The 27,337-nt window shown below is 58.1% G+C and overlaps 10 protein-coding genes across 10 annotated transcripts; 5 read left to right on the top strand and 5 right to left on the bottom strand.

Annotated features, from left to right (window-relative positions):
- Positions 1-2,617: 2,617 nt before the first annotated feature.
- Positions 2,618-2,989, bottom strand: CCM_09235 (uncharacterized protein; the record flags this gene model as incomplete). Its single annotated transcript, XM_006674369.1, has 1 exon — positions 2,618-2,989. One exon carries the CDS (start codon positions 2,987-2,989, stop codon positions 2,618-2,620), a length of 372 nt encoding a protein of 123 aa, XP_006674432.1.
- Positions 2,990-4,652: 1,663 nt separating this feature from the next.
- On the top strand, positions 4,653-5,942 carry CCM_09234 (uncharacterized protein; the record flags this gene model as incomplete). The annotated part of the gene is made up of 5 exons (XM_006674368.1): positions 4,653-4,801; positions 5,000-5,093; positions 5,174-5,551; positions 5,607-5,823; positions 5,884-5,942. The coding sequence occupies 5 exons, from the start codon at positions 4,653-4,655 to the stop codon at positions 5,940-5,942; spliced, it is 897 nt and encodes a 298-aa protein (XP_006674431.1).
- Positions 5,943-6,166: 224 nt separating this feature from the next.
- On the bottom strand, positions 6,167-8,803 carry CCM_09233 (sulfatase domain protein; the record flags this gene model as incomplete). Its single annotated transcript, XM_006674367.1, has 1 exon — positions 6,167-8,803. The coding sequence occupies one exon, from the start codon at positions 8,801-8,803 to the stop codon at positions 6,167-6,169; it is 2,637 nt and encodes an 878-aa protein (XP_006674430.1).
- Positions 8,804-10,173: 1,370 nt separating this feature from the next.
- On the bottom strand, positions 10,174-11,979 carry CCM_09232 (MATE efflux family protein subfamily, putative; the record flags this gene model as incomplete). Its single annotated transcript, XM_006674366.1, has 4 exons — positions 10,174-10,261; positions 10,319-10,647; positions 10,706-11,487; positions 11,589-11,979. 4 exons carry the CDS (start codon positions 11,977-11,979, stop codon positions 10,174-10,176), a joined length of 1,590 nt encoding a protein of 529 aa, XP_006674429.1.
- A 1,748-nt stretch (positions 11,980-13,727) lies between these two features.
- On the top strand, positions 13,728-15,134 carry CCM_09231 (uncharacterized protein; the record flags this gene model as incomplete). Its single annotated transcript, XM_006674365.1, has 1 exon — positions 13,728-15,134. One exon carries the CDS (start codon positions 13,728-13,730, stop codon positions 15,132-15,134), a length of 1,407 nt encoding a protein of 468 aa, XP_006674428.1.
- A 240-nt stretch (positions 15,135-15,374) lies between these two features.
- Positions 15,375-17,083, bottom strand: CCM_09230 (uncharacterized protein; the record flags this gene model as incomplete). Its single annotated transcript, XM_006674364.1, has 2 exons — positions 15,375-16,486; positions 16,531-17,083. The coding sequence occupies 2 exons, from the start codon at positions 17,081-17,083 to the stop codon at positions 15,375-15,377; spliced, it is 1,665 nt and encodes a 554-aa protein (XP_006674427.1).
- A 631-nt stretch (positions 17,084-17,714) lies between these two features.
- CCM_09229 (endo alpha-1,4 polygalactosaminidase) lies at positions 17,715-18,965 on the top strand (the record flags this gene model as incomplete). Its single annotated transcript, XM_006674363.1, has 3 exons — positions 17,715-17,933; positions 17,993-18,792; positions 18,860-18,965. 3 exons carry the CDS (start codon positions 17,715-17,717, stop codon positions 18,963-18,965), a joined length of 1,125 nt encoding a protein of 374 aa, XP_006674426.1.
- Positions 18,966-19,965: 1,000 nt separating this feature from the next.
- CCM_09228 (general amino-acid permease GAP1) lies at positions 19,966-21,940 on the top strand (the record flags this gene model as incomplete). The annotated part of the gene is made up of 4 exons (XM_006674362.1): positions 19,966-20,266; positions 20,334-20,541; positions 20,611-20,820; positions 20,872-21,940. The coding sequence occupies 4 exons, from the start codon at positions 19,966-19,968 to the stop codon at positions 21,938-21,940; spliced, it is 1,788 nt and encodes a 595-aa protein (XP_006674425.1).
- A 185-nt stretch (positions 21,941-22,125) lies between these two features.
- Positions 22,126-23,958, bottom strand: CCM_09227 (Fungal transcriptional regulatory protein; the record flags this gene model as incomplete). Its single annotated transcript, XM_006674361.1, has 6 exons — positions 22,126-22,905; positions 22,954-23,133; positions 23,190-23,596; positions 23,658-23,702; positions 23,767-23,786; positions 23,885-23,958. 6 exons carry the CDS (start codon positions 23,956-23,958, stop codon positions 22,126-22,128), a joined length of 1,506 nt encoding a protein of 501 aa, XP_006674424.1.
- A 972-nt stretch (positions 23,959-24,930) lies between these two features.
- CCM_09226 (dehydrogenase/reductase SDR family member 8) lies at positions 24,931-26,688 on the top strand (the record flags this gene model as incomplete). The annotated part of the gene is made up of 3 exons (XM_006674360.1): positions 24,931-25,020; positions 25,099-25,167; positions 25,573-26,688. The coding sequence occupies 3 exons, from the start codon at positions 24,931-24,933 to the stop codon at positions 26,686-26,688; spliced, it is 1,275 nt and encodes a 424-aa protein (XP_006674423.1).
- Between the last annotated feature and the right edge of the window lie 649 nt (positions 26,689-27,337).

Below are 27,337 nucleotides of genomic sequence, written 5' to 3'. Positions count from 1 at the left end.
CGTCGAGGTGCGTCGCGGGCACGGCGACCCGGCTGGCGCTGGAGTGGAAGGTCTGCATGAGCGGGCGGGGCCGGTCGGCGATGCTGGGCTGGGGGGTCGGGCGGTGGGTGGTGGTGATGCCGCGGGACTGAGATGGATGTGTTAGCTTGTGGGAGGTGGGAAAGAGAGGGGAAAAAAAACGTACCTTGTTCTGCTCGCGGTCGCGCAGGAGCTCGGCGTACTTGGGCATCAGCGGCGCGCCGCCATGGTGGGCGCTGCTGTCGAGCAGAGAGCCGCTGCTGCGGGAGACGGCGGCGGGGGCGGCGGTCGAGCTGATGGCGCGGGAGAGCTTGGCGACGGGAGCGGCGACTCTGGACATGATGCTGATGAAGATGAAGATGAATGTGGGATTGTTGTTGTCGAGACTGGGTGGCAAGTTGGAGCGGAGAGGTTGTTACTTGACGGGGTTGCAAGCGGCAAGTAGATGGTGTGCAAACAGGCAAAGGTTTTAAAGGTCCGGAGACGGGCGGCAGACTTGTGATGTATATTCAAGTATGTCTAGAGAGACGAGGCAAGCTAGGAAGAAAACAAGGAGATGGTAGGAGAGGAGGGGAGAGGCAGGGGCAGAGAGGAACGGCGCGTGACGGATGCTTTATAAAATGTTGAAGCCTGGGGGTGGCATGGCATGATGGGCTGATGGACATGCGTGACGGGCTGTGTACCACTGGGGTACCTGCAGACCAGCAGAGTGATGCCTGGCAGCAATGTACCTTTTGAGACGTCGCTTCATGGCAACCTGGGTAAGGGCATAAGACAAAGAATGTGACGGCGACCAGGCATGTTTTAGTGAGCTTTTAGTGAGCTTTTAGTGAGAGGGCCCGCTGTGGAACCTGTTCCTATCTGTACAAAGGTACTAAGGTGTCTACTGTAGCTCACTGTAATCTGTAAACATGCTCCAGGCAGCTCTTGTCTTTATCAAGTCAGCGGATTCGCCGGTTTAGTTGTCGTTGATAGGAGACACACACACCACCTCCTTTGCACGCGGTCTCTTGGAGCTTGCTCTTTGGCTGGCCCCCATTTTGGTGAGCTAGGCCGCCTCGCCATCCCATCTCAACGCGCAAGCCACTATAGTACGAATTAGTTAGCGCGGGTCTCGCCCGAATCCCCCAGACAAACAGCTCCGACACCGGTACCAAGTTGCAAACGGCAAATAACAGGCAAAGAAGAAAGGAAGCAAAAAGTATCAAGAATTATAAGTATAAAACAGCCAAGAAATCATCTCGTCCAAGATGATTACACTGACTACCCCCCGGGATCTGAAACCCGCTCTGGTGTAAGACACCGCTTTACGCTTATTTTGTATTACTCCATCGCGCACTTCTGCCGTAGTAATGCTGCATCCCGCCAACACCGCCAAGCGAGTCCGTCTCCTCAAACAACCCAAAACGGTGGCATTGGCTTATGATTTCTCCGCGAGAACCGGTCGGAGAATTGGCACCATTTGTGGTAACGAGACTCGAGAGGCGGCCGGCATCCTTCTCACAAAACTGGAAAGCTCTCCCTGCTCCCCGCTTTGTGGTCCCTCTTGGCTTTGCCGCGCCCTCAACAAGACGGAAATAGCTGCTACACGCGCGTCGCCATTGTTGGGGAAACAAGATGAAATCGACCAGGGGGTTGTCGATAGAACCTTTTGCTCTGCGCCTGTCCTTCTGACGACTGGCTGGGGGATCTGTCTTTATTGGCGGTGAAGCTTGGCAGTAACTAGAAGCTTCACGGAGGCCGCTCCTGAGACTTGAACATGCCATGTGAATCGGGGTTGGTGGCCATCTCGCGGTTGGGAAACCCGCCCTGTCGCAACCAATCGGGTTTTGGAACTTGGACATGCTGCCTGCTTACATCTGAGATGCCGTGCAGGCTTCACAATTTCATGGGCAAGCCCCCAAAACCAACATGCTTGTCGAAAAGATGCCCATATTATGCTTTTTCCTTCTTTTCTCCTTCTCTTCTCTTCTCTTCCCCCATGCTCTTCTTTGTAATGAGGCCTCAGGGTTGTTGGGTCATGTGGCCGCTTCTCAACCAAATCTTAGATCAAAACCCCCCCTGATTACGAGATCCATGTCAACAGCCACCGCCATGCCGCGTGGACATCCCTGAAATGCATACCAGGATATATTTCCGCCATTCCAACTCGGTGTCCAGGCTGTGTCCGGCGGCGGCCTCTGTCTCATCGGGCGCGGAAACACCAGCGTTTCAGCATACGCTGACGCTAGCTCCAAGTTTAACAACCTGTAGTTATGCTTGAATTGGGGTTCTCTGATGATGCGACGGCTATTATTAGCTTATCATGGACAACAGAGAGAGCCTTTCGCTGTGCCGCAGGCCAACGTGCAGCCTAGTCAATCTCGGCATCTCATCTGCCAAGACGCGCTAATACGGTGACATGAGACAAGCATATTTTTTTGAATCATGCTAGAGTTATCTGAGCGCACATGCAAACATGACACGGTGCGCTCCGCGGAGGAATTTCCGATGCTCTCCAGCTTTGCTCCCGTAGATCTGCCCTCCACTCCCACCGCCAAGCCATCCCGGGCCGGCGGCCTCAGCCAGTTGCTGTCATCTCCCAATTATCGACTCCTTCTCAGCTGCCTTTTGCGTCCTCTGCTGCCCGCGCACGCTTCTCCGCCTCCACGTCCACCAGGCCGACCATGACCGGCCCAATCTTGACCCCCCACCCGCCGACCCCGTCGCCGCTGCCGAATCCGAGCACGCGGCCGCCCAGGTCCAGGCCGCCAAAGGATAACCGCGAGCGAGGCTGCTCCTCCCCGGTCGCCGCCTTGTCGGGCGCCGGCGCCGGAGGACGGTATTCGGCTGCTTGGGGCCCGGCCCGCGGCGCCTCGACGTAGCCCTCAACCCAGCCCTCCGGCCGGGTCTCCTCCGGGGAACTTGCGCTGTGGACGTGCGCTGTGGCCTCGCCGTACGACGGTGGAGGCCCTGTGTTGCCAGAAGACATGCTTGATCTTTGTCGAGTGGTGGATGTGATGTATGAATGACTGTTGGGACGTCTTTTCTCCTATCCGCGGCTGGAACTGCGAGGAAGCGAGGACTTTTATCACCTTTTTCATAACATAATGAGGGCATCACAGGGCTACGCCACGGATTCCTGTGAGTGGTTGCAGTTTGGCCGTGTGGCTTACGCCGCGGGGGCAGGCGAGGCTAGAACGCGTGGCTAGAAGCCACTTCAACACGCAATCGATTTCGTGGGCTGAACTTGTTTGCTGAAAATGTTACCCGTTTTGCACCGGATCACTCCTTATTCGGTCTGGCTAGTTACGTGGCGCACGCCGTTCCTCGTACGCAGGATGATAAGAGACGAACGAGGCGGAGAGCTCTTTGTAGTTTTATGTGGCCACCACACGAGAAAAAGAACAGGTGCGTATTGAAACTGAAATGAAAGAAGGCTGATCGATATCGCACGGGAGTGGACAGTTTTATAACGTCTCCCATTTCCATGGTCATTCCACTGTCATCGATCCGCAAGGCCAGGACAGCAAACCACGGAATTTTTTCAAGGCAGTTTTAAACCTGACATTCGCTCTCAGTCCTCACAAAATCATCCGACACGACGGCGCCATACGCGCAAGTTCCGCCTTCCATTCAAGCCAGATCTGTGTTTCCACACGGACGGGAGGAGGCTCAGGCGGGACACGAGCGCGCCTGGGAGGCCCCGGCCCCGGCCCGGACGCCGAAGAGGACAGAGCGTGGACGACGGACTTTTTTTTTTTTCGGAGATGGTGTGAGCAGGCAGCGGAGGAGGACCAGCTCTTGCAAGATCCAGGCGCGGCCGCCAGTAACTCACGGTTGAGGAGCTGGTAGCGCAGCCTGCAACGCTTTGTTTGCGTCGGAATTGGTCGTCTGGCAGCCCGACGTCTGCTTCCATGCAAGTCCTTCTGTGCGTTTTGGCAGCTGGCTAATCTGCTGCTCCATTGGTGTGCCTCGGCTGCAATTGCCCTTGTTTTTATCGTGCACGCGGCGAGGCGCGTTCAGTGCCGAGCTCAAACGCGTGACAAGCTCTGGCTTAAACAGCGAGGGTCGGGTCTTGCAGTCGGAGCTCGCCAATGGCGCTATCAATGGATCGGTATATGATGGCTGCCCTTTCTACATCGGGTTCGTTGGAGCGTAAACAGCGTTTCCGCGTGTCGCTCGCGGTGAAGGATGATGACGCTTATGCCAATGGCCAACCTTAGCCAACTAGTGCTTTCGTGATGGAATCGCGCTACGCACCACTTATTAGTCAACCCGCAAGACTTGAGATGGAAAATCGAAGCAAAGTGATTTTTGAGAATGCATAGCTTGGATGAATATGAGTCAATTGTAAGAGGGCGCTCTACTTGTTTCTTGCCGTTGCACTCTGATTGGTTTCCGGCCAAGTATATAGGCTCAGGTAGTACTCGCACCGCTCTCACGTTCGAGACTTGCGCTTTGGCTTCAAACATTCCAATAACCAAATCGAAAAACTGCCGAGATAAGCCGTAGGAATCCTTGCCGGAAACACGGCTCGAATCCGCATCCTACCAGCTTGCCGGCTTAGCCTTGATGCCGTTGTGGCGCCATGACAGCTGAAAGGGCGAACAATCCTGGCCATTTGCTGCGATTCGACCCCGCGCCAATATATCATGATATTAAATGCATGGCTAATGCGTTCGATTGCTGGCCAGAACGGTGCCGTCCCACCCCCTGGTTCGGAGGGGTCCCAGCTTGATCAGTCTAGGCCGTCGCCTCCAGGTCCGGGCGGGCGGCCCGTGGCTGAAAATGCCGGCTTGCCGTAACAAAGAAGGTTGTTTGTTGTGACGATGGCCCGCGACCCCAAAAAACTCCCTTGACAACATCGACAAGGCTGCTTGCTATAAGAGCCTGCCCCGACGCAGAGCGTTGCCGAAATGCCAAGACGACCCGCTGCATGGCTGAAGAGTTGTTTAATTGGCTGCTTCTGACGTAACGAGTCGCTCTCGTATTGATGCAGGAAAGAGGGCTGGGACTTGCACATTGCATGCAAGCTTGGCGCAGGGGAGCTGAACTGGTGCAACGTCGTGCAGAGCACGGCACATGGCGGTCCTGTGCGTCGAGAACACGTTCGAGTATAAATAGTCCCTGGTAGACCAAGACATCCTCCTGTTGATTCAAGTACTTCGTACAGGTTAGTCGAGATAAGACCCAGGCATCCTCCTTGTTCTTTGAAACCGTCCTCGGCCAACTCCGGAAAATCTCCATCATCGCCATGTGGTTCACCCGTGTTTTGCTCGCCGTCTCGTCCGCCGCGGCCGCGCTCGGCTGCACGCTCCCGACAGACACGCCGAGCACCAACATCCCGCAGGGCTTCGCCATCCAGGTCCAGAACGCGTCGTACCCCGTCATCCACAACCGGCTCATCAACCAGTGGAGCGCCGGCGGCGGCGACCAGCACCTGTATCTCAGCCCGGCCGGCAACGCGACGGGCGCCACGCTGACCCTCGTCGGCGGCGTCATCACGCAGCCCAACGGCGGCAAGGTGATCCGGGCCGTCATCAACGGCGAGGTATGAAGATTCTGCAGCGTTTGTCGCGCTGCCCTGCTGATGTTGTGAAAAAAAGTACACCGCGTTTGATAATACCACCAAAATGTTCATGACGGAGCGCGGCGATCCTCGCGGCATCTTCGACGTCAGGTACGGCTGCAACCCGGACACGGACAAGGTCCAGACGGAGCTCGTCTTCAAGGAGCGGTCTGGGGTTACCGGCGGCCACTTGTGTTTCAGACTGGCGGCGGGAAACAGACACGAGTGCCGGTACTCGCCCCCGGGAAACACTTGTAAGTACTTTGTGCATGGGTTGTGCTCCTTGCGTTCAGAGACTAACACGGAGAAAACAGTGGTCGACCTGCCCAACCAGCTATGCATCAAGGTGACACTGGTGGTTGTTCGAACCTAGAGCACACGAGCTTTGTGTGGATCGACAGTGTATTCATAACATGCCAGTAGGTATACAATAGCGAGTTCTAACCAGCATGTGGATCGAAAGTGCATTCAAAACATGCCAATATATATACAATATATATACAATATTAAATTACGAGCAGAGAAAGAGCCGTCATCGACCCCTTTGCTGCAATATGTCGTGTAAAATATATATGCTCGCTACCGATGCATCTGCCTTCAATCCGTCGCCGTCGCAGCATACTGCCCATACTCATATCTCTTGTTATTCTCCTCCACCCACCATCGCGCAATAAACGCGCCCTCCTCGGCCCACTTGGCCGCCTCCTTGCCATAGCGCAGCTGGATCCTGTCCAGGAACGCGGGGAACTCAAACGCCTGCACCGAGTCGGTGTCGGTCGGGTCCTCGGCGAGGTCCGTAAACTGCCACTCGACGTCGTGGATGACGGGCACGACGAGGCGCCACGTCTTGCGGCGGCCGTCGCGCACGCCCAGCATGGCCCGTCCGGGGTTCATCACCACAAACTGCCAGCTGCGTAGGTCCGCCTCGTTGCCCGGCCGGCGGCGGTCCTGCATCCGGTACGCCGAGTGCCGCCGCGCGCGGATGAGCGACTGCCCCTCGTAGTTGGCCAGCAGGTCCGCGGCGGCCGCGCTCGCCGTGTCGGACAGCGAGCCCGTCTCGCGCAGCAGGTCCAGCACCGTCGGCACAATCTCCATGGCGCTCACGGCGCCGTCCACATCCAGCGGCGGCAGGCCCGGGTGCGACAGCACCACCGGCACGTGGTTGCACCCGGAGTTGGGGTTGTGGTACGACGCGGGCCGGTTGTTCTCCGGCAGCGAGATGCCGTGGTCGCCCGTGACGATGACGAGCGTCTCGTCGGCGACGCCCTCCTCGTCCAGGACGCGCAGGATCTGGCCGAGCCAGCGGTCGTCGTAGCCCACGGCGTTGACGTAGTGCGACAGGTCGTCCCAGCGGCCGCCGCCGCTGGCGAGCGGCACGTAGCCCTCCTCAGCAGGGATGGCGTACGGGTGGTGCGTGGTGCTCGTGAGGTGGGTGAGGAAGACGCGCTCGTCGGCGCGGCGCGCCTCGACAAACGCGTCGCGCACGTAGTCGAGCAGCGGCGCCTCGGGCATGCCAAAGTAGTTGATGTCCGGGAGGTCGACGCGGCCAAACTTGGCCGCCTCGGAGCGCAGGTACCGCGCGCCGACAGTGTCCTCGGGCAGGAAGCCGAAGCGCTCCGTGCTCTCGTCGGCGTGGTCGTAGCTGAGCGTGACCGACTGCAGGTAGCGCGCGCGCCACGGACGCGCGTCGTCGCCGCCGCCGCCGCCGGCCGCGTCGAGGTGCGAAAAGGCGGCGAGGATCTGCGGCAGGCACGGCTGGTACACGTGGTGCGCGTACTCCTTGTTGAAGTCGGCCACGAGCGGCCACACGCCGCACAGCGTGCCCGTCATGCTCTTGCGGGTATACGTCGAGGTCGTGTAAGCGTCGTTGAAGTTGAGGCCGCCGCGGCGCGTCGTGTTCTCGTGCTCGAAGCCGTCGTCAAAGTCGCCCGTCAGGTGGTTCGCCGTCGCGGTTAGGGTCTCGAGGCGGGCAATGGACTCGTTCGAGAGCGTGTTGTGAGGCGCGGCCTCCTCGAACCGTTGCCAGATGAGGCCGTCCTTTTTCAGTGGAAACACGTCCTTGCGCGTGCTCTCGAGGACGACGAGCACAATGTGCTTGATGGACACGTTGGCTATGTGGTCTCGCAGCCCGGGCAGCAGTTCCTGGTCAAGGTTGGAGATTTTGAGGGGATCGGCTTTGGCGCTATAGTGTGGCCGGCCCTCTTCGTACCAGTCCTCGAAGCCGCTGAGGACGGTATCTTGGGGCAGCCAGTCGAAGCGGATCGGCTCGGCAAGGGCTGTTCGATCGTCCCATTTGTAGTTGATGCCGACGTCGTTGTATGGCCGAATATCGCGGAGGATGGACGCTGATTCCTTGAAATCGACAAACGGTAGCAGTGGCGTGGTCCATGACATGAAAATCAGGGCACCCTCGTACGGACGCAGCAGATAAAAGAGTACTTGGAGACTGATGAAGACGCTCCACACAGAGCGCCAGAATGGACTTTCCACTGCGGACCCTTGGGCAGCAGGTCGGGCGTCATCGTCTCGTTTTTCCTCCATGGTCAGCGGATCGTCGATTGCTTCCGAGGGGAGCCGGACAAAGGCGTAGTCGGGACCGGCCCGGCACCGTCGCATAATGGCCTGGTACGGCCACTTGACCGCATCCACAGCCGCACCGCCCATGACAAAGATTGCATTTTGGAAGAACCCAGCCACGGCCATGACGCAGCCCACGACCGTGACGAGCGTCAGGAGCCCCGAGAGGAGCACGCCCCGGGAGCCCGCATCACCAGCAAACGCCACGTCCCGCCAGCGGACCTCTGCCTTTGCGTAGACAAAAAAAGTGATGTTGACGACGGAGACGAGGGCCGAGAAGAGGCTGGCGAGCAGGTAGACGGTGCCTGCGCAAATGCGCAACGGCAGACTCCTCCTTCTGTGCGGCGCCGGCGACGACGACGATGACCACTCGGCGAGGCACCGCAGCGCCAGGAGCAGGACAAAGTCCTGCACGAAAAAGGACAGCATCCAGACGACCAGGTCGCGGCGGAGCAGGGCGCGCTCGCGCGCGACGACGTGGGCAATCTTGGCGGCGACGACGGCGACGGCCACAAAGGCAAAGGCGAACCGGCGGTCGGCGGCCCTGCGGAGCGGCGCGAGCAGCAGCGTCGACGGCGCGCGCCAGGCGAGCAGGGCTACGGCAAGTGCGCATCGCCGTGTTTTCGAGCAGCCATTGCCAGCGAGGCTGCCATGCATATTTGGGCAAGTTGGGCGAACGAGGTCTTTTTTCCCAGTCAATGGGGTGACGATCAAAGCCTGTCAGAAGAGAAGTCTGGGGAAAACGGAGAGGTGTCGCGTGAGCACAAAAAAACAAGACAAGACTATACAGAAGCCAAGCAAAACGGCAAGGGTTTCTTCCTTATACACTTTGACGGGCTTTGCTGCCTTGCCAAGACGGGGGGGCGGCGCCATCAAAACTAGACTCGACCACGTCAACGAACAAACCCCCCCCTCCCCCCTTACGAATACCGAGTACACACAACGATGACACCAATTACACCAATTCACGCGGGCAGGGGTGAAAAAGTCCGGAAATTCTCGACGGACCAGACGGCGTGAGAGGTCGGAGTAGCGGCTTGGCGACGCCCCGTGGCTGGCCAGTCGTCTCGTGGTCACTCGTGGTCACCTCCCACAAAAGTCCGTCTCAGGCATGATTCGGCACCTGGTTTGTGTGTTGGCGGCCCCTTTCCAGTCGGCTGTCATGACGTACGAGGACATGTCAGCTCGTTGTGCCGAACTCTCCGTGCCGTTGTGCCATTTTCATTGTTCCTTTATCATTCCCCCTTTACGATGCCCCTTGTGCGGGAAGCCGGGTAACATGGGAAGCCCGTGTTGTTATTGTTATGGCGGCAGCCTTGACCAGCAGCATGAATTGTTGTTTCATTTTCTATATGGTTGAGTGGGGGTTCCGTGCAAGAATAATCGGGTCTGCAGCAAGAGACTTAAAATAGAAGCTTATCATGTTACTCGGTGCGTTGCAAAGACCTCCGGAGTGCCTGCCAGCCGGTAATATCCTGGGTGTAGCGGCACGAGTGAGATCGCGTTGCCGAGATGCAGATTGGGGGGGCACGCGACCAAGGCTGTGCAAAAGTTTATCGTCTCTGATACAAATTACATTGTGGTGGCTTGCTAATAATAAGCGGCTTTCAAGTGCGCCTGGACACGAGACTAGCTTCTAGATGTGCGCCAAGCGGAATAGTCAGAGACAGGGCTATTAACATACTAACACTGATCGGGGGCCACACAGTGCTAATTATAAATTTGTATTAATTATTGATCCTAATAAAGCAAGCAACCTCGGAGTTTCCATTTTCGTGCTGTCTTGTGCGTGTCGTATTCAACTTTTAGCGTCCCTTTCATAACTTTTATCCTCTGCCAAGTCCCGCCTGTTCGTTGTGCAAATGTCGTATTCGTAAATCATCCTTTCCGGATTCTCAAGACGTCAAAAGGCAATGCAATGCTCCAAGATGCAATCTGATGATTCCCTCCCAAACCAGTCCAACCCCACCATGACCACCAATATCGTCATGATGCATGTACTCACTCCCGCCGTCACAGCTTTGACACTATCCCAAGGCGTTGCGGGAGCGCGCCTCTGTCGCCACCTTTTGCCAGTCAACCTTTAAAATGTAAAAGTACTCAATGATGGAAACACTATGCGAGATTAGCTTCAACGTGCACGTCAGCGCAAATACATATTGGGGAACTCACACGATGAGACCGCCAGTGATGCCTGTCCACATGCCCTTGATCTTCCAGTCGAAATAAAAGGCCAAGGTTAGTGAAAGAGGCAATGCAATCACGTAATGACCGAAAATGTTGGCTGGTCCGCCGATGGACTGTTTACCAATACCGCGGAGGATGCCATGCGCACCCGCACTAATACCGTCCCAGAACAACGCGATCGATACCACGGGCAAGGCCGTTGCGACAATCGCAATGACTGCATCGTCGCTGGTGAGTAACAGAGGTATGTACCACCGGAAAGTAATGCATGTAGCAATGTTGAAGCTGCTGATGACGAGTGAAACAAGTACCGCCTAAGCATCGGTCAGTCATGGTTGATACGTGACAACAAAGGGAGACACTTGTACTTACCACCCGAGAAGCCACCTTGGCCGAGTCAACGACACCACCCCCAATCAACCCAGCGATGCGGGTGGACGACGCCACGGAGACGGAAAAGGGAATCTGGTACAGCAGCGTGATGATGGTGAAGATGGCGCTCTGCGCCGCCAGATAGTCGGTGCCAAAGCGACTGGACAGGAGGGTGATGAGCTCAAACGCGAACCACTCGGCGAGCACCATGACCATGCCCGGCAGGGCCAGGCGGACCATGATGCCCCAGTTGACAAAGGCCCTGCGGTCGAAGCCGCCCCAGCACTGGGAGCCGTTGACGAACCTGATGTAGAGCACGAGCAGCAGCGCGAGCAGGTTGCGCGAGACGACGACGCCAATCGGCGCCCCGACGAACCCGAGCCCGAGCCGCCACACCAGCAGCCAGTTGACAAAAACGTTGGTCGGCGCCACCACCAGGATGATGTACGACGTCTCCCGGAACAGGCCCTGCGCCTGCAGAATGCGCTTGCCCGTCTCAAACACAATGTACGACGGAATCGTCAGGATCATGATGCGCAGGTAGAGGCTCGCCAGCCGCGCCGTCTCCGCGTCCACGATGCGCACCAGGATCATCTCCGAGTTGAGCCACAGGACCGCCACCGGCACCGCCGCGCAGCACAGGAACCAGAAGCACCGCTGGCACTGCAGCCCCACGAGGTGCTTGCGCCCGTCGCCGTACGCCTGCGCGCACAGCGTGTCCAGGCTGGTGGCGAGGCCGATGAAGGGCGCGAGGCAGGTCATGGCCGCCGTCATGTTGGCCACTATGGAGATTTTAGCATGCGGTCGGCCCCGTCACATTGCCCCCCCCCCCCCCCCGTCCTCCGGCAAGCAGGACAAAGGAGGCTTGGCTTGCTCTACTCACAGGCTACCGCGCCCAGCTGCTGCTTGCCCAGCCGGCCGACGGCAAACACGCTCGTGGCGTTGATGGAAAACTGCAGGAAAAAGGTGACAATGAGGGGCGGCGAGCTCCGGAGCACCACCTTCATCTCGCGCGCCCAGCTGGCGTCGCCCACGGCGGGGAGGTCGTCCCAGTCGCGGCCGCCCTTTTTCTGCTCGCCCGTCTCGGGGTCGTCTCCGCCGCCGCGCCCCAGCAAAGCCGAGGACTCTGTCACGGGGAGGATGCCGCCCCCGGCCGCCTCATCGCCGACGTCGGCTGGGGACTCCGGTCCACGTGTCGGACTGCTCCCGCCGCTGCGGGGGTTGCAGCAGCCGCTCTCCCCGCGCTGCTGCCGTTCAGGAACCTGCGCGCCCATAAGTCACACAACTGGTTGCCAAAACGTGTGTTTTTTTTTTTTTTTTGCAAGGGGATATTTTGTGCCAGGAAAAAAAAAACCTACTCCGTTCCTGCGGTCCTGCGGATCGAAGCAGAGTGGAAACAAAGGTGATGGTGAGAGTGAGCGGAACGGCGGTATTGGAGGGGGACGCAAGAGCAAATTATTAATCTTCAGTATCTATATATTGCTAGGAAAAAAAAAATATGACGAGCTGGAGTGACACATCTTGGCCCGTCTGGGCCTCGCCGGCTGTTAAGTGGGCTGGCACCGCTAGGTCTGGCCCGCGATAGGACAGCCAGGGTCGATTTTTTCCATATCGGAAGCCGGTGACCGGGCCGGGGCGCCATCACAAGACATGACGCAGAGCCGTCTGAGCCAGTGGTCAAAGGGTGTGGTGCTGCAAGTGCGAGGCTGCAGAGACTAGGGGGCTCGTGCAGAGTCATGGTCAGGTGTTGAACTTTATTATACTCTGTGACTGTTGGCATCTCAGGCATGTTCGGAGTAGGCAGCGCTAGTTACATCTAGATGCCAGCCCGAGCCTTGCTGCAACCTGCGGGTTACGGAGGCGGTTGCCAGACACAGTCATCGAGACGTTGCTCGGCATTGTCACACCCTAGTTGAATCATCATGTTGCGTATGGAATCTCTACTGCATTGGATGGCAGTATTCCGTCAGCCCCGCGCGATGGCGGCAGCTTTCGAGCTAGCTTTCTACTGGTTCCTGGTGCAAAAGCCCGATTCTCGGAACGCGATCGGGCGCCCGTCTTAGTTCTGCTGTGCTACCCTGAAGCAGCCACATGAGGTTGCACGAGGCTCCCCTCTTCGCCAAAACCAGAAGAAAGTCCGAGTAGCTCATGTTGGCGGAAGTTACAGGCAGTGGATGAGGAGCAGCAGGTGACGATGGCCGCAAGCCAGCAGCTTGGTTTCGCTTCTATTTATACCGGCTGAAAAGGCCAATAATTCACATGCCACTGATTTCCGTCTTGAATATATTCAACGACAACTTGTGCTCTGCGTCTCATGCCAATGTAGCGACAATGTAGTATTGGATGTTTGGCCCTCCAAAAAGGATGATTCCGGGGAACAATGCGACAACCACCTGGGTCGGAAAACCCAACCAGATGCATCTGTGCACAAGGCTCATAGTCTGGCGCTCGACCTTAGCATCTAAGACGGCCCTGCCTATCAGGTGGACATGTTGTGTAAGGGTATTAAATAAGGCTCACAAGGGTGACTGGATGACGTCAGGCAGCTACCCTGCATTTTATTTCATTCTGCATCTATTAGTCTAGTTTCATTCTTTTAGTATGCTCTTGTCAAGTTCAAGGAACGGAGGTAGTGCGTCTAATTGCCACGAAAATGATAGGCAAGAGTCGAGAACGTCAATTACCCCAATTCCACTCTCGTTCCCCGCGGGTCCGCCGGGTCCGTGGCTGCGTCCCCAAATTACCACGTGTGGTGTCAACCGGCTCCGGCACGCGGCCAAGTCCGTGCGGAGATGCAGCACGATATAAGTAATATAACTAGTGGTAAAGTTGAATTAAAAAAACAAGCGTCCGCGAAACTAAATAGACTATATATATATATCTGTCCAGTCCTCACTGATGGAGAAAAGGGTAGCAGTTCACACTGCCATGCACAAACCCCGTCACCCGCATGCATAAGACGCTGCATGTCAGCCAGAACATCCCGAGACCCCGCAAAGCGTCCAGACCCTATTTAGACGCAATGCAGCGACTTGCAGCTGGTGTACTCCTCCTCCTCCTGGCCGGCGCTGCGTCCGCCGAGCTCGCCTGCAACTTCAACGTCAGCAGCGACTTTGCCGCGGCGCACGGCTGCGATGCGCAATGCCTCGCCGTGCTGCGGCACGCCAACGCCTACGACCACGCCCAAGTCGGGACCGATTTCGACTTTGCCTTTTACGCCACGGCCGGCAACTTCTCCGGCTCGCCGCCCGGCGCGCTGCTCAAGCTCGCGCCCGCGGACCCGGCGCCGCTCAGCGTGCGGCCCGGCACGACCGTGTTCCGCATGCAGTACACGTCGCTGGACCTGGACGGGACGACGCGCGTGCCGGCGACGGGCTTCGTCGCCTTCCCGTACGCGCCGCTGCGGTGCACGTACCCCGTCGTCGCCTTTGCGCACGGCACCGTCGGCGTGTACCCCGGGTGCGCGCCGTCCAGCGGGCCCGCGCTGTTCGACTACGACACCTGGCAGCCGCTGCTCGCGCGCGGCTACGCCGTCGTCGCCACCGACTACGCCGGCCTCGGCAACAACGCGACCCTGCACAAGTACTGCAGCTTCCCCGCCCAGGCCCACGACGTCTACTACGCCATGGTCGCCGCCCGCGCCGCCTTTGGCCACGTCCTGCGCCGGGAGTGGCTTGCCGTCGGCCACTCCCAGGGCGGGGGCGCCGTCTGGAAGCTGGCCGAGAGCGCCGCGCTGCTCGGCAGCGAAACGCGCCATTACCTGGGTACCGTGGCCCTGGCGCCTGCCACGCGCATCGTCGACATGGCCGTGGCTGGGTTCCTCGACTCCTCGGCGGGGTCTGGCGGCGACGATGCGGACACGGGCGGCGGCGGGTTCGCGAGCTACGCGCCGTCGCTCGCCATAGGACTCCAGCGGTACCAGCCGTCGTACAACCTGACGCTGCTGGGGCCGACGATGCGCCGGCGCATGGCCATTGCGGAGCGCGCGCAGACGTGCGCGACGGCGCTCGCCGGGCTGACGTTGGATCTGTCGCTGGACGAGGTCGTCAGTCTGGACGGCGCGGTCGACGACCTGGCGCTGATGCAGAAGTGGCAGAACGAGACGGCGCCGTCCGAGGGGCGGGCGTGGGCGCCGCTGCTAGTCGTGCAGGGCCTAAACGACACGAGTATCCTGCCGGCGACGACGAGGGACGCGGTCGAGAGGGCGTGTCGCGGCGGGAACGCGGTGCAGCTCAGCTTGTACCCGGGCGTGGAGCACTCGCCGTTGGTGGCGGCGTCGGCGCCGGAGTGGCTCAGCTGGATAGACGCGAGGTTCGCGGGGCAGCCGCTAGCTGGGAATTGCTCGACGGTGACGAGAGCGCCATTTGGCCATGGTGCGTACATGAAGTTGCCCCCGGAGGACGATCTGAAGGAGGAATACGGATTATAGGATGTATTGCTTTACGCTTCCTCATGTACCCTACAATCAGAAATCATTAGCCTAGGATATGATGCGTAGAGCGAACGACTGTAAATACATCCCTCGTGGGTACCGGGTTACAGTCAGCGTAAACAGGCTTGCAATTGTCTACCAAATTAGACTTATCTTCACGTCGACATAGACTGCTATTCAAAATTGTGAAGACGGCAGGGTACACCCTCGGGGTATCATGAATTATAGACAGAAACCTCAGGCCAGCCTAAGATGTTTTTGCAGTTCCCAGTTGACGTCGGCCAGAAATCCGTGACTATTGGACTGCGTGACGTAGCCATCAAAGCCGAAGTCATCTTGTCGTTGCCTCTTCCTTCCCCTTAGCAAGTCTTGCTCCACCTCCTCCTCCGACCGATACTCATCGTCGTTTACGCAGCCCTGCGTTTCGTCCCTGTTACGGGTTGGTCGCCGTCTCTTAGACGGATCGCCAGCGGGCGGCGCAGACTGCAACGCATCTCCGGAAGAGGGCGTCATGGGGAGGCTCGGCCGTCCGCTAAGCGGAGTGCTGCCTCCGCTAGACGGACTCACGAGGCTTATGGCCGAGCTGCTTCTGTTGATGGCGTCAAGCGATGATACAATGAAATTTGGGCGCTCGGCGGCCATGTTCTCGATGCAGCACATGTCGTAGTGGTGAGCGAGCGCACTACGGTCAACCCGTGGTGAGATTTGCGCCTTTCGTCCGTGATAGAGTTCAATATCCTCGAAGGGGACAAAGACCCGGATACGAAGCGTACTTGGGTGGATGGACAATAGGCGCGCATCAAAAAAGTCATGTATATGCTTCATGAGTAAAATAGCGTTGCCGGGACTCCACGTCTTCTCCCATGCCTGGCACAGCCGTTGCGCATTGTCCTGGATGGTATCGCTCTGGTCCCCCAAAGGGTACAAATGGTGGTGCTGCTGCGGCACAATGTGGCAGGCTTGGACGCCAGGGCCGATGAGCTGCAGCGGGCTCCAGGGCCGGCCGCCGCCCGATATGGCACAGCAGCTAGCCTGGGCGATGCAGGCCATGCGAAAATCATTCATGATCTTGCGAGCCGCGTCAATGTCGATGTCCATGTCGGCGGGGGCAATCATGTCATAATCGCCTTGGTTGTCGGGGCCGCCGGCTGCGTCGCCTGATTTGTTGGGAGAGGTTGAGCCGGAGCGCTTTGGCGGAGACTGGGAGCGCGCTTTGGCTTTGCGTCGAAGGGGCATCATGTTGAGACGAGGGTCGGTCGGAGATTTATTGTAAGGGAGGAAGGCGGGGTGTTGGCGACGGCGGGGTTCAGGGAGGCTGTAGACGCATTTGGCTGGGACCCTGTGAGCCTCTGAGAGGATGGATGGCATGACAACAGGACCAAGAATGACGAACCTCGTATATGGTCTTTTAAGGAACCAGCAATATTGCAAGGCTTGTGATGCACAATGTGGTAGGTGACGGTTCGCCGCCTCGTGGCGCTTTCCGAGGCTAGACCAGGGACCAGCTCGTCAAACCTCTCGCTTGTGATGAAGGATGGATAGTTTACCGGGGCATCTGCCTCGTCTGGCGTTTCCGCGAGCGCGAATGCAATGTCGAACCATGGCTTTTCGTTGATTGTGTCTTGATCTTGGTTGCTGTCGCTATTGGCGCTGGCGGCATTGACGGTGTTGGCAGTATTGACACTGTTGACACTGTTGACACTGTTGACACTGTTGATGTTATTGACGTTGTTGAGGCTGTTGACGTTGTCATTGTTGTCGGCGTTAAGTAGTTTTCCGCCGCCTGGATAGTCAAAACAGAGGGCCAGCTCATTGCACAAGTCGCCAAACGTCACGGTCGGCTCGCGCGGGTTCTGGTAGATACCCCCCAGATACTGTTTGTTGGCAATGGTGAGGATGACGTTCCACCCGCCGGCGCGCATCGGAGCCGTGACTGCACTCGTCATGTTGACGTTCTTCTGCTTGCGTTGAATGCCGAGAGATGGATCCTTTTCTGATAAAATATAATCTATATAAGGCGCGTCCGCACAGTGTGAGGGGTGTGTTTTGGGTGACTAAGCCAGGTGCCCCTGGTTGGCCGACCAACGGCGGCATGAACGTGTAAGGCGAAAGACAACAAGAAAAAAAAGGTGCTAAGAAGAAAAGAATGATTTTTTCGATGCTGCGATATAACCCGGGAGCACAAGTGCCGAAAATGTTAGCCATCAGCCGCGCCCTTCAGACGGGGCTATGTTGCGATAAACGAGCCGTAAGGCTGTGCATGTGGGATCCTTTACAGTAGCTGGTGTACGGTTCCGACTTAAAATTCAACCCTATTCTCTTCGCGGCGCCTTTTCTCGAGAATTCGACCGTTCCAGACTAATTAGCGACAGTCTGAGACTCAGCTGGCCTCAGTCGTGGTGAAGCGATGCTACGACAGCTCAGCCTGGTCTTACATGCCAATCGGCCTGCACCGAATCAAATCTCAACTCGAGTAGAATTTCCGTCTATAAATATGGGAACAGATCCGACTTCCATTGTGTTACTCCCGAATACAGACACCACCAGTTCCTCTTTTAAACACGACGTTATATAAAGATGAAATATTCAGCCACCTTGGCCGCGCTCGTTCCTTTGGCCGCTGCTGTCGGCAAAGTCCCCGACAAATTCAAACCTGGCGCAAGATGGCAGGTGGAAATCCAAAACCCGCTCATCGTGCCCAGCAGCTCGACCCAGAAGCTGGTTCCTGACGCGGATATTTGGGACATTGATCTGTGGCATGCCGACGCAAACCGGTCCATCATCCCTGCACTGCATGTAAGTGGTCCGGGGAGGCTCCCTTCCTTTCCAATGTACTGATGAATATACTGTGTCAGGCGCACGACAAGATTGTCATCTGCTACTTGAACCTCGGCGCCGTGCAGCCCGACGAGTGCGACTTCAACACCAGCTGGTACAAAGACGGCGGCAAGGACAACAAGTGGACCGGCCCCTGGTACTACGATGCCAACTACGACCCGGACAGCCCCGACAACGAGGGCAACCGGTACTGCGAGCGCTACGTCGACTTCACCGACACGCCCATCCGCGACCTCATGAAGGCGCGCCTGAAGACGGCGCGGGACCTGGGCTGCGACGGCGTGGACCCGGACAACATTGACATTTCAAGCATCACCTGGGGCAGCGGCGCCACGCCACCCACGCGCAAGCAAGTGTCCGCCGCGCTGGTCGACCTCGCCGCGTACGCGCACAGCATGACGAGCACGCGCGGCTTCCAGTTCCTCATCGGGCAGAAGAACGGCGCCGAGTACGCGGCAGATCTCGTCGGGCACTACGACTTTGCCGTCCTGGAGCGCTGTCTGGAAGCCGGCTTCTGCGGCAACTTCACCGGCTACCTGGCGGCGGGCAAGCCGGTCCTCGCCATTGAGTATCCGGCGTCGCTGGAGGACGCGGGCGACGGCACGAGCGGCTGCAATATGACGCGCGAGAGCCGGTGCGAGAGCGGCGACGCGGACTGTCCGTGTCGCGATATCGGGGGCGAGCCGTTTGCGAGGATGGACAGGGTCCTCAAGCTGGACTTTGACGATTTTGGACTGAATGGCTGCACGCAGTACTGCGACTCCAGGGTGGTGGTGACGCCCACGGACACGGACAACAAGGGAGTCTGCCGCTACGGGTTTGGGGGGAAATGCGGTGTTGATCCGGAAAGAGTGGCGAATCTTTGCTGTAAGAGTAAATAGTAGAGTAGGCAGCGTCGCCCAGTTCCAGCAGATCTTGACGGGCGAGTGTGTAGTCGCAGCGATGTCAGCGGGCTGGGAAGTGACGCCGCTACCCTGCACCACCATATAATAAAGCACGTCAATTATCAGGACAGTGGACTATCTGTTTTCTGCCGCTGCCAGAAAGTACCGTATCTACTCACGATGAGGCCAATGATCCCTATTAGAGCATGTGGCTCTTGTTTTGTCTTTGTAGCCTGTTTCCAACACAGCTTCCACCCGGTTATGTCTTGGGTTGGGTTCTGATGGTGATGGTGAGGGGTACACGCTGGGCACGCTGGGCTACCTGTGCGGAGCAAATCAAGCCACAGCTGTGCCTGGATATCAGCCACAGTCTGGACGGCTAATCTGCGCCACGCCGCACCCTATTTTGGGCATTTTTAGAGAGCGTGGGAATGACTCGACGACGATGAACTCAATTTTGCCACTCGTCTAGAGCTCTGCTGCGTGTGCCTACTGACTTTTACAGCATACTGCATAGCCCTCGGGCTTTATAGCGATGGTACGGATTACAGTAGTATCAGCACAATGTATTATTACTACTGCCCTGGCTACCCGGTGGATCGTATTATGGCCATGCCTGCGAGAAATCGCCGATGGACCGAGACCAGGTCTCACTCTTGTGTTTGGGACTCTGTCGCTAATAATAATAACTAAGCAACTTGTCCATGTTGCTCACAGCTTTATTCCTATCTGCCATTTGGTCGGCCTTTATCCCGCCCCTGCGGCGTTATATACGCCACCTAATACTATCAAGCCCTTCCGCGAGTAAGCTGATTACTGATTAGCAAATTGCAGCGCAGCCCAATCAGTTTCGCCGCCCAGAAACCTTGCACTAGTTAATTATCAGCCACTCCAAGTCACGTTTTTCGTCAACGACTGGCGGGGGGGGGCGCGCCGCCAGAATGTCTCAGCTTTAAAGGTTTCTCTCGTCAGATTTCTCAGTTCTCAAGCTTGACGAAAAACCGACAAAGTGAAAGTGATTTATCGATGTAACAGTTTATCCTGTTGTTTCGCTTTCCCGCGATCATCGCACCTTTTTTCTCGCCCCCCCCCCCTCGTCCCGGACAATGAGCGACGACCGCTGGAGCAAGGACGGCGCCGCCTCGCCGACCGCCGACGGGTACCTCGTGCAGCACCCGCCCGTCTTTGAGCAGCAGCCGCCGCCGGCGCGCATCCAGCGCTTCCTCCAGGGCTTCCGGCGCGACCCGCAGTCCGAGTTTTACTCGCGCGACCGAGGGGACGTCGGCGTCGGCGTCGGGCCGCACTACGACCTGCGCAGCGCGACTGTGGACAATGCGCACTCGGGCGGCCTGATGCGCAGCCTCAAGGGGCGCCATCTCCAGATGATTGCCATTGGCGGGTCCGTCGGTACGTTGTACTCGAGTGTTTTTTTTTTTTCCGTCATGGGAGATTTTTGGGAAGCTGACCAGCGCAGGAGCCGGATTGTTCGTGGCGAGCGGCAAAGCCCTGGCCGTCGGCGGCCCGGCATCGCTGCTGCTGGCGTTTTCCGTCGTCGGCATCATGCTGTTCTTCACGTGCCAGGCGCTCGGCGAGCTGGCCGTCGTGTTTCCGATTGCCGGCTCCTTTTCCTCGTGGTCGACGCGCTTTCTGGACCCTTCGTGGGGATTTGCCATGGGCTGGAAGTAAGTTGCCCGGACCGACGACACATGATGAACGGGCCAAATGACTAACTGAATCCTTTTTTGCGCCAGCTATGCCATACAGTGGCTCTCCGTGCTGCCGTTGGAAATCATCGCCGCGTCCCTCACCATTGAGTACTGGAACGATTCCGTCCCGCGCAGCGTCTTTGTGACGGGCTTCCTGCTCGTCATCCTCACCATCAACATGTTTGGCGTCAAGGGCTACGGCGAGGCAGAATACGTCTTTTCCATGATCAAAGTCGTTGCCATTCTCGGCTTCATGTACGTCTCCCCCCCCCCAGCAATCTACCACCGGCCCCCCCGCTGAACCAGAGACAGACTCCTCGCCATCGTCCTCAACCTCGGCGGCACGCCCGACGGCGGCTACATTGGCGGCCAGTACTGGCACGACCCGGGCGCCCTGCACAACGGCTTCAAGGGCATCTGCAGCGTCTTCACCACGGCCGCGTTTGCCTTTGCCGGCACGGAGCTCGTCGGGCTCGCGGCGGCCGAGACGGCCGCGCCGCGCAAGTCGCTGCCGACGGCCATCAAGCAAGTCTTTTGGCGCATCACGCTCTTCTACGTCGTCGCGCTGACGCTCGTGGGCTTGCTGGTGCCGTACGACAGCCCGCGGCTCTTTGGCGGCACCAACCCCGTCGACGCCAGCGCCTCGCCGTTTGTCATCGCCATCGAGGACGCCGGCATCCAGATCCTGCCGTCCGTCATGAACGCCGTCATCCTCATCGCCATCCTGTCCGTCGGCAACTCGGCCGTCTTCGGCTCGACTCGCACGCTCGCCGCCATGGCCAACCTGCGCCAGGCCCCGCGCGCCCTCGGCTACGTCGACCGCAAGGGCCGCCCGCTCGTCGCCATCGGTCTCGCCGCCCTCGTCGGCGCCCTCGCGTACCTCGCCGACCTCGACCAGCAGCAGGTCGTGCTCGAGTGGCTGCTTACCGCCTCGGGCCTCTCCTCCGTCTTCACATGGGGCTCCATCTGCCTCTGCCACATCCGCTTCCGCCGCGCCTGGGCCGCGCGTGGTCACGACCCGCGCGACCTCCCGTTTCGCGCCCAGTTTGGTGTCGCCGGCTCGTATTTCGGGCTCGCCCTCAACTGCATCGTCATCGCCACGCAGTTTTGGGTCGGCGTTGCGCCCGTCAACTCGCAGCACATGACGGCAAGGGATATCGCGCAAAACTTCTTCCTTAAGTGGATGGGCGCGCCTGTCGTCCTTGTCTTTTTTCTGGGCCACAAGTTGTATTATAGGACGGGCTATGTCAGGATCGACGACTTGGATATCGATTCTGGGAGGCGCCAGTTTAACCTGCCGATTCTAATGGCGCAGGAAAAGGAGGAGAGGGATAGTTGGCCGCGATGGAAGTCGTTTTACAAGCTGATATGTTGATGGGAGAATGAAGAGCACATGGATCATGTCATGATGTCATGTATCCTTTCGCCTAGATGACTTGGCATGTTGTTTATTGAAAAGCGGCGCATATCGACGTATTGTCTAATAGCCCACATATGATTGAATGTACATATATACCATGCCGGCCGTTCTGCTCGTTCTCTCGATACAATGAAAACACCTCATGATAAAAACGCACTCGCCTCTTCCCAGTGCCACCCAGTGTACAGCTCAAATCCCACCGTGTAATCCCCGGGACTCTTTTCCACCACTTTAATCGTAATGACCCTTTTTTCGCGCGGTATATCGGCACACGTTACAGGATGGACAAGGCCCTGCTGCTCCATCGCCACGACGCGCATCACGGTGCCCAGCACCATCCTGCTGCTCCAGATGCCCTCCTGGCGGCTCTGCGACGCCAGCAGCTGAATCGCGCGCGCGCGCAGCTCCCCATCGCGGCACTTTTGCACCAGCCCGTACACGACGGGCACCGGGCCCGAGTTCATGTGAAACCGGGGCTGGCAGCCGTCATCGTCGTCGTCGTCATCATCCCGCGCCATGGCAATTTCCGCGAGGGCGAGAATCTCGACAAACGTCGGGCGGTGCGCGTCCCACAGCATGGGGTCGACGGGCCCGCGCACGACATTGACGGACAGCTCGGCGGCAAAGTACAGGCGGCGCAGCGCGAGGAGGGCCAGGGCGCGCCGCTCGGCGGGCGAGACGAGGTGGTCCGGCAGGCCGCGCCGCAGGGCGTCAAAGGCGAGCGTCCACGCGGCCAGGTTGGCGCGCGCCGTCTCGATGGCGCCCTCGTCGTACCGGTCAAAGTGCAGGCGGATGCTGTTGAGCACGGACTGCGCCTCGGTGGTGGTGTGGAAGCGGTAGCCACGCGGGCCGGGGCCGTGGCCGCTCTCGATGATGTTGGCGGCGATGGCGTTGATTCCGGGGTCGAGGTTGTTGATGAGCTACGAGCCGTTAGAAAGGGATGGAGGCAGATACCGATCCTCACGTACAATGTATATTTGGCAGACCACTTGGCTGAGAAAGTTGCGGGCGAGGGCAAAGAGCTTGCGCCTGTCTGACGCGTCCGGGGCGGGTGGCCGGAATGTTGCATACAGGGCATCTTCCGCCTGCAATATCCGATACCCCAACGTAGCTAGTCTCACCACCGGCACAATCTGCCCGCGAAGTGTCTGTTGCGACTTTTGTCAGTCCAAAGCACTCCATTCACGGGAACACGTTTGAATACCTCGACGCAGATGAAGAGTATGCACGACGCCAGCTGTACGTGGGCGCTCTGCGAGCTCCTGTCCATGCTCAGCACGTGCTGGATGGACGAATTGTACTGGTTGAGCGCAAAGCAGTCCTCGGCCTGGCGCCGGGGCATGCGCTGGGTGGAAAAGAGCTCATGGTAGGACGACAGGGCGATGAGGGAGTGCCAGATGCTCGTCTCCGTGTTGGCAATCTTGAGCACATACGAGGTCCAGAAGTCGTCAGGGAAGAAAGTGCACAGCTGCTTGAGCGTCTTTTCGTGAAAGTACTGAAAGGATCGCCATTCCTGGCCCGAGTACTGCGCGGGCGAGAGGGGCACCGGCGGCGAGGGGGTGGCGGCGACAACGGCGGCGTAGCCGTCGCATGTGCGGCCGGTGGATGTGCCTAGATGGTTGTGAGTACTGCATTCTCGGAGATTTTGGTTTGGCAATGCATCGGCACATACATCTGTGACAAGCCGGGCGGTCCTCGTCACACTTGACGCGGCGGACTAGAGCAGGTCAGCAACGTTGCCGCATGGGCATCAGTGGCTGGCCTTGGCTGGCTCATCATACGATGTGCGATGCCAATCTGCCTTGTACGAAATGTAAATTCTTACTTCTGAGGGTATAGTTTGTTAGCACCGTTTCGTGGTACCCGATAGCCTCTCCCTCAGAGGGGCTCGTTACTTACTTGCAAGTGCGGCAGCCCGTGCGAACCTTGGGTGCCTTAGCGCGGCGCCGCTGGCCGACCTTGACATGCGTCATGAGGAAGCCACGGTGGCGGTGATTCTATACGCGTCGACAGGAGACGGAGCAGTCGATGAAGCGCGGCCGATGAGGACGAATGACGAGGCAGGCATGGCTGTCAATAAAATGTGCTCCTCGGGCGCCGGCGGGCTTGTTGTCTAGCAGACTCCACCCCCCACTAGACCTGGGGTAAACTGGGATTTTATTTTTTTCACGTGGCGACTGAAGCTTGATGATGCTGCATCGCGAGGTGCCTGTAGATGGGACGAAACGCGCGAGGGTTGTCTTGGGTGGGTGAGGCAAGACAACGGACGGCTGTTGTCAAGGCTCAGCTTTGAGACTGGTGAATGTTCCAGCAAGCGGCAGGCCTGCTAGGCTTGAGTACAGGATACGGGGCGCATTTTTACCAATTACGATTTGCTCGTGGTTGTGTAGTCTACATAGGCAATCTGGCGGCAACGAGACAGTTAACTGAGTGCGCTCGCAACATACATGTTCCTTCAACAGGCGAGCTGTCTATAGCGAGGCCTCAATTATATGACGGCCCAATTCCTATGCGGGCGGAGCTTATCGGCCGTCGGTCCCGCCCATCATCAATTCGTTGGCACTCTGGGACTGTGACATATTGCCGGCTCTCATTTGACGAAAACACCTATTGTACTTGACACTTTCTGAGCATCAGACGAATCATTTGTGCAACAACTCGGCCGTCATTGGCTGTCCAACTAACTACACATGCGCATGGTTCAGCGACAGCCTGCCAGGCACAACCGCCGTCTACGCGTTGTTTGAAAAACGCATGTGATTGTGCTCCTGGAAGCTCTGGGGATATTGGAGGCGGGAGTGGGGCGGGTCTGTTGAGGAGCAATTGCTGCCTCTATTTGCTTTGCAAATAGAGGTTAATAATTACGTAGCTTACTGATTAGCCTGTGATGAAGAATAAATATAATGGGTTCGGGTTCTCGTATTGTGTCTGTCGTGTCAACCGTCATGGCGCAGAGCCTTGCGGAGTGGCGCTGTGCCGGGGTCGCTGGTTGGGCCGGCCCCGAGTTTTGGCTCCAATGGGCTGCGCAGGAATTCGTAACCTTTTGAGGACACACATATGTACAAGGCTATTCTTCTCATGCCACTTTCTTTCCAGAAAAGGAGTATTCACAGGCCACGGCATCAATATCCGATGTCGCGGGCAGGTTCACATACAACCCCTCCGTCTCGTCGGCTTTGGTGGTAGCTGCAGCGCGCTGTTCTTTCACTGTAAAAGCAGCAAAACCATTGTAAAAGCATCAATATAGGCTGTACCCCTGAAAGTCCCGAAACGCCCTGTAATGCCCTGTAGAACAGATCTGAGTTTAATCGCCCCCCGCTCACCCAACCGGGTTAGCGCATCGGCTCCCTGGCAAGTTCCAACACTTCCCCAAGCCGAAAGCAATCTCCAAGCCGAGGATCAAAGCAAACGCGCCCCTCCAAGTCTCGGGCTGTCGTCTGCGTATATAAATCTTCTCATGCCTTCTCTCTCCATTGATAATTAAATTTCCTCTCATTTCACTCCCGCCAATCCCAATAACCTCGTCCGGCAACCTCGATCCCCTTCCTTGTCGCACTCTCACGTCCCCGCAACCACCATCCATACAGCCGAGAGCTACTAGCCGCGACCAACCAAACACTCCAACCATGACCCTCATCCACTACCTCGAGTCGTCGCCGGTGCAGGCCGTCGGCGCCCTCGCGCGGCTCCTCACGAGCCCCGTCGTCACCGGCGCCGCCCTGCTCGCCTTCACGCAGTCCCCGCCGGACGTGCAGGCCGAAGTCGTGCGGCGGCTGGCCTTTCTCGGCGAGCACGCCGCCAAGCCCGAGACGATTGAGCTGGCCCTCAAGGTCGTCTTTGGCTGGGGCCTGGTCAAGAGCGCCAACGCGGCGCTCAACGCGGCCGCCGCCAACGGCTGGCGCTTCACCGCCGCCGCCGGCTGGGACTGGCCGAGCGAGGTCGCCGTCGTCACCGGCGGCTGCAGCGGCATCGGCCGCAACGTGGTCGAGCAGCTGACGGCGCGCGGCGTGCGGTGCGCCATCCTCGACGTGCAGCCGCTGCCCAAGGCGCTCGAGGGCCACCGCCACGTCCGGTACTACCGCTGCGACGTGACCGACCCGGCGTCGGTGACAGAGGCCGCCGACGCCGTCCGCGCCGAGCTCGGCCACCCGTCCATCCTCGTCAACAACGCCGGCATCACCGTCCCCAAGAGCATCCTCGAGATCCCCCCCGCCACGCTCAACAAGGTCTTTGCCGTCAACACCATCTCGCACTGGTACCTCGTCCAGGCCTTTGTGCCGCACATGGTCGAGGTCAACAAGGGCCACGTCGTCACCGTCGCCAGCATGGCCTCGTTTGTCGCCCTCGCAAAGGGCGCCGACTACTCGGCCACAAAGGCCGCCGCCCTCGCCTTCCACGAGTCGCTCAACTCGGAGCTGCGCAACACCCACGGCACCACCGGCGTCCTCACCACCGTCGTCCACCCCAACTTTGTCGCCACCCCGCTCGTCGCCAAGTTTAGCCACGAGCTCGAAAAGGGCGGCATCCGCCTGCTCACGAGCGACGACGTCGCCCGCCAGCTCACCGACCAGGTCTTTGCCCGCAGGGGCGCCCAGATTGTCTGCCCCCCGAGACTCCAGTTCATCACGGGCTTCCGCTCCCTGCCGGCCTGGATCCAGTTTCCTGTCCGCAACATGATTGCCAACAGCTCCAAGAATATTTAGACTAGATACCCATTTTTTTCTTTCTTGTATAGCTGGGCTCGGTTTTGTAAAATAGATGGTTCATGACAATAAAGATTTCTAGATGCTCTACTCTGCCAGCTTTGTGTCTGTAAGATTTATGGTCAACTGCAAAGCAATACTCGACACAGAGTCCCGCGCATCCTTTTGCCCGCCGTCGGTGTCGGTGCGCCGCCAAAATCGACCTGGTTACCTTGGTGCAATGAAATACAGAACAAATCACCAAAAGGAATATGCAGTAAAGACATTACAAAGCCAACGAAACAAAAAGTTTGGATCTCCGATGCGGGGAATTGAACCCCGGCCACTGCGGCACTCAAGGGTGAACATGAAAGCGCAGGATCCTAACCACTAGACGACATCGGACTTCGCCTTATGATGGGATGCCCGACGGCCGGTTATTTTGTCACATGCGTCTTGAAAACCTTCCAGTGGCTCAAAGCTTCCGCACTCGTCCTTTATAATACCACGACATTCAAATATAGCTTCCAGTAACACAAATTCCTTTCCTAAGAGCTGCTAGTTAAAAATGTGGCGTAGTAACAACATTGCGAATTCCAAGAGCGCTGATCCGTCCCAGATCAAGTCCGAGAAGTAGCAAATTGATTTATACCGAACCCTTCCCGAACCA

The sequence above is a fragment of the Cordyceps militaris genome, assembly GCF_000225605.1.
Source record: "Cordyceps militaris CM01 unplaced genomic scaffold CCM_S00008, whole genome shotgun sequence".
NCBI lineage: Eukaryota > Fungi > Ascomycota > Sordariomycetes > Hypocreales > Cordycipitaceae > Cordyceps > Cordyceps militaris.
The sequence above is the reverse complement of the archived record's forward strand: the minus strand, read 5'-3'. Positions and strand labels throughout refer to the sequence as shown.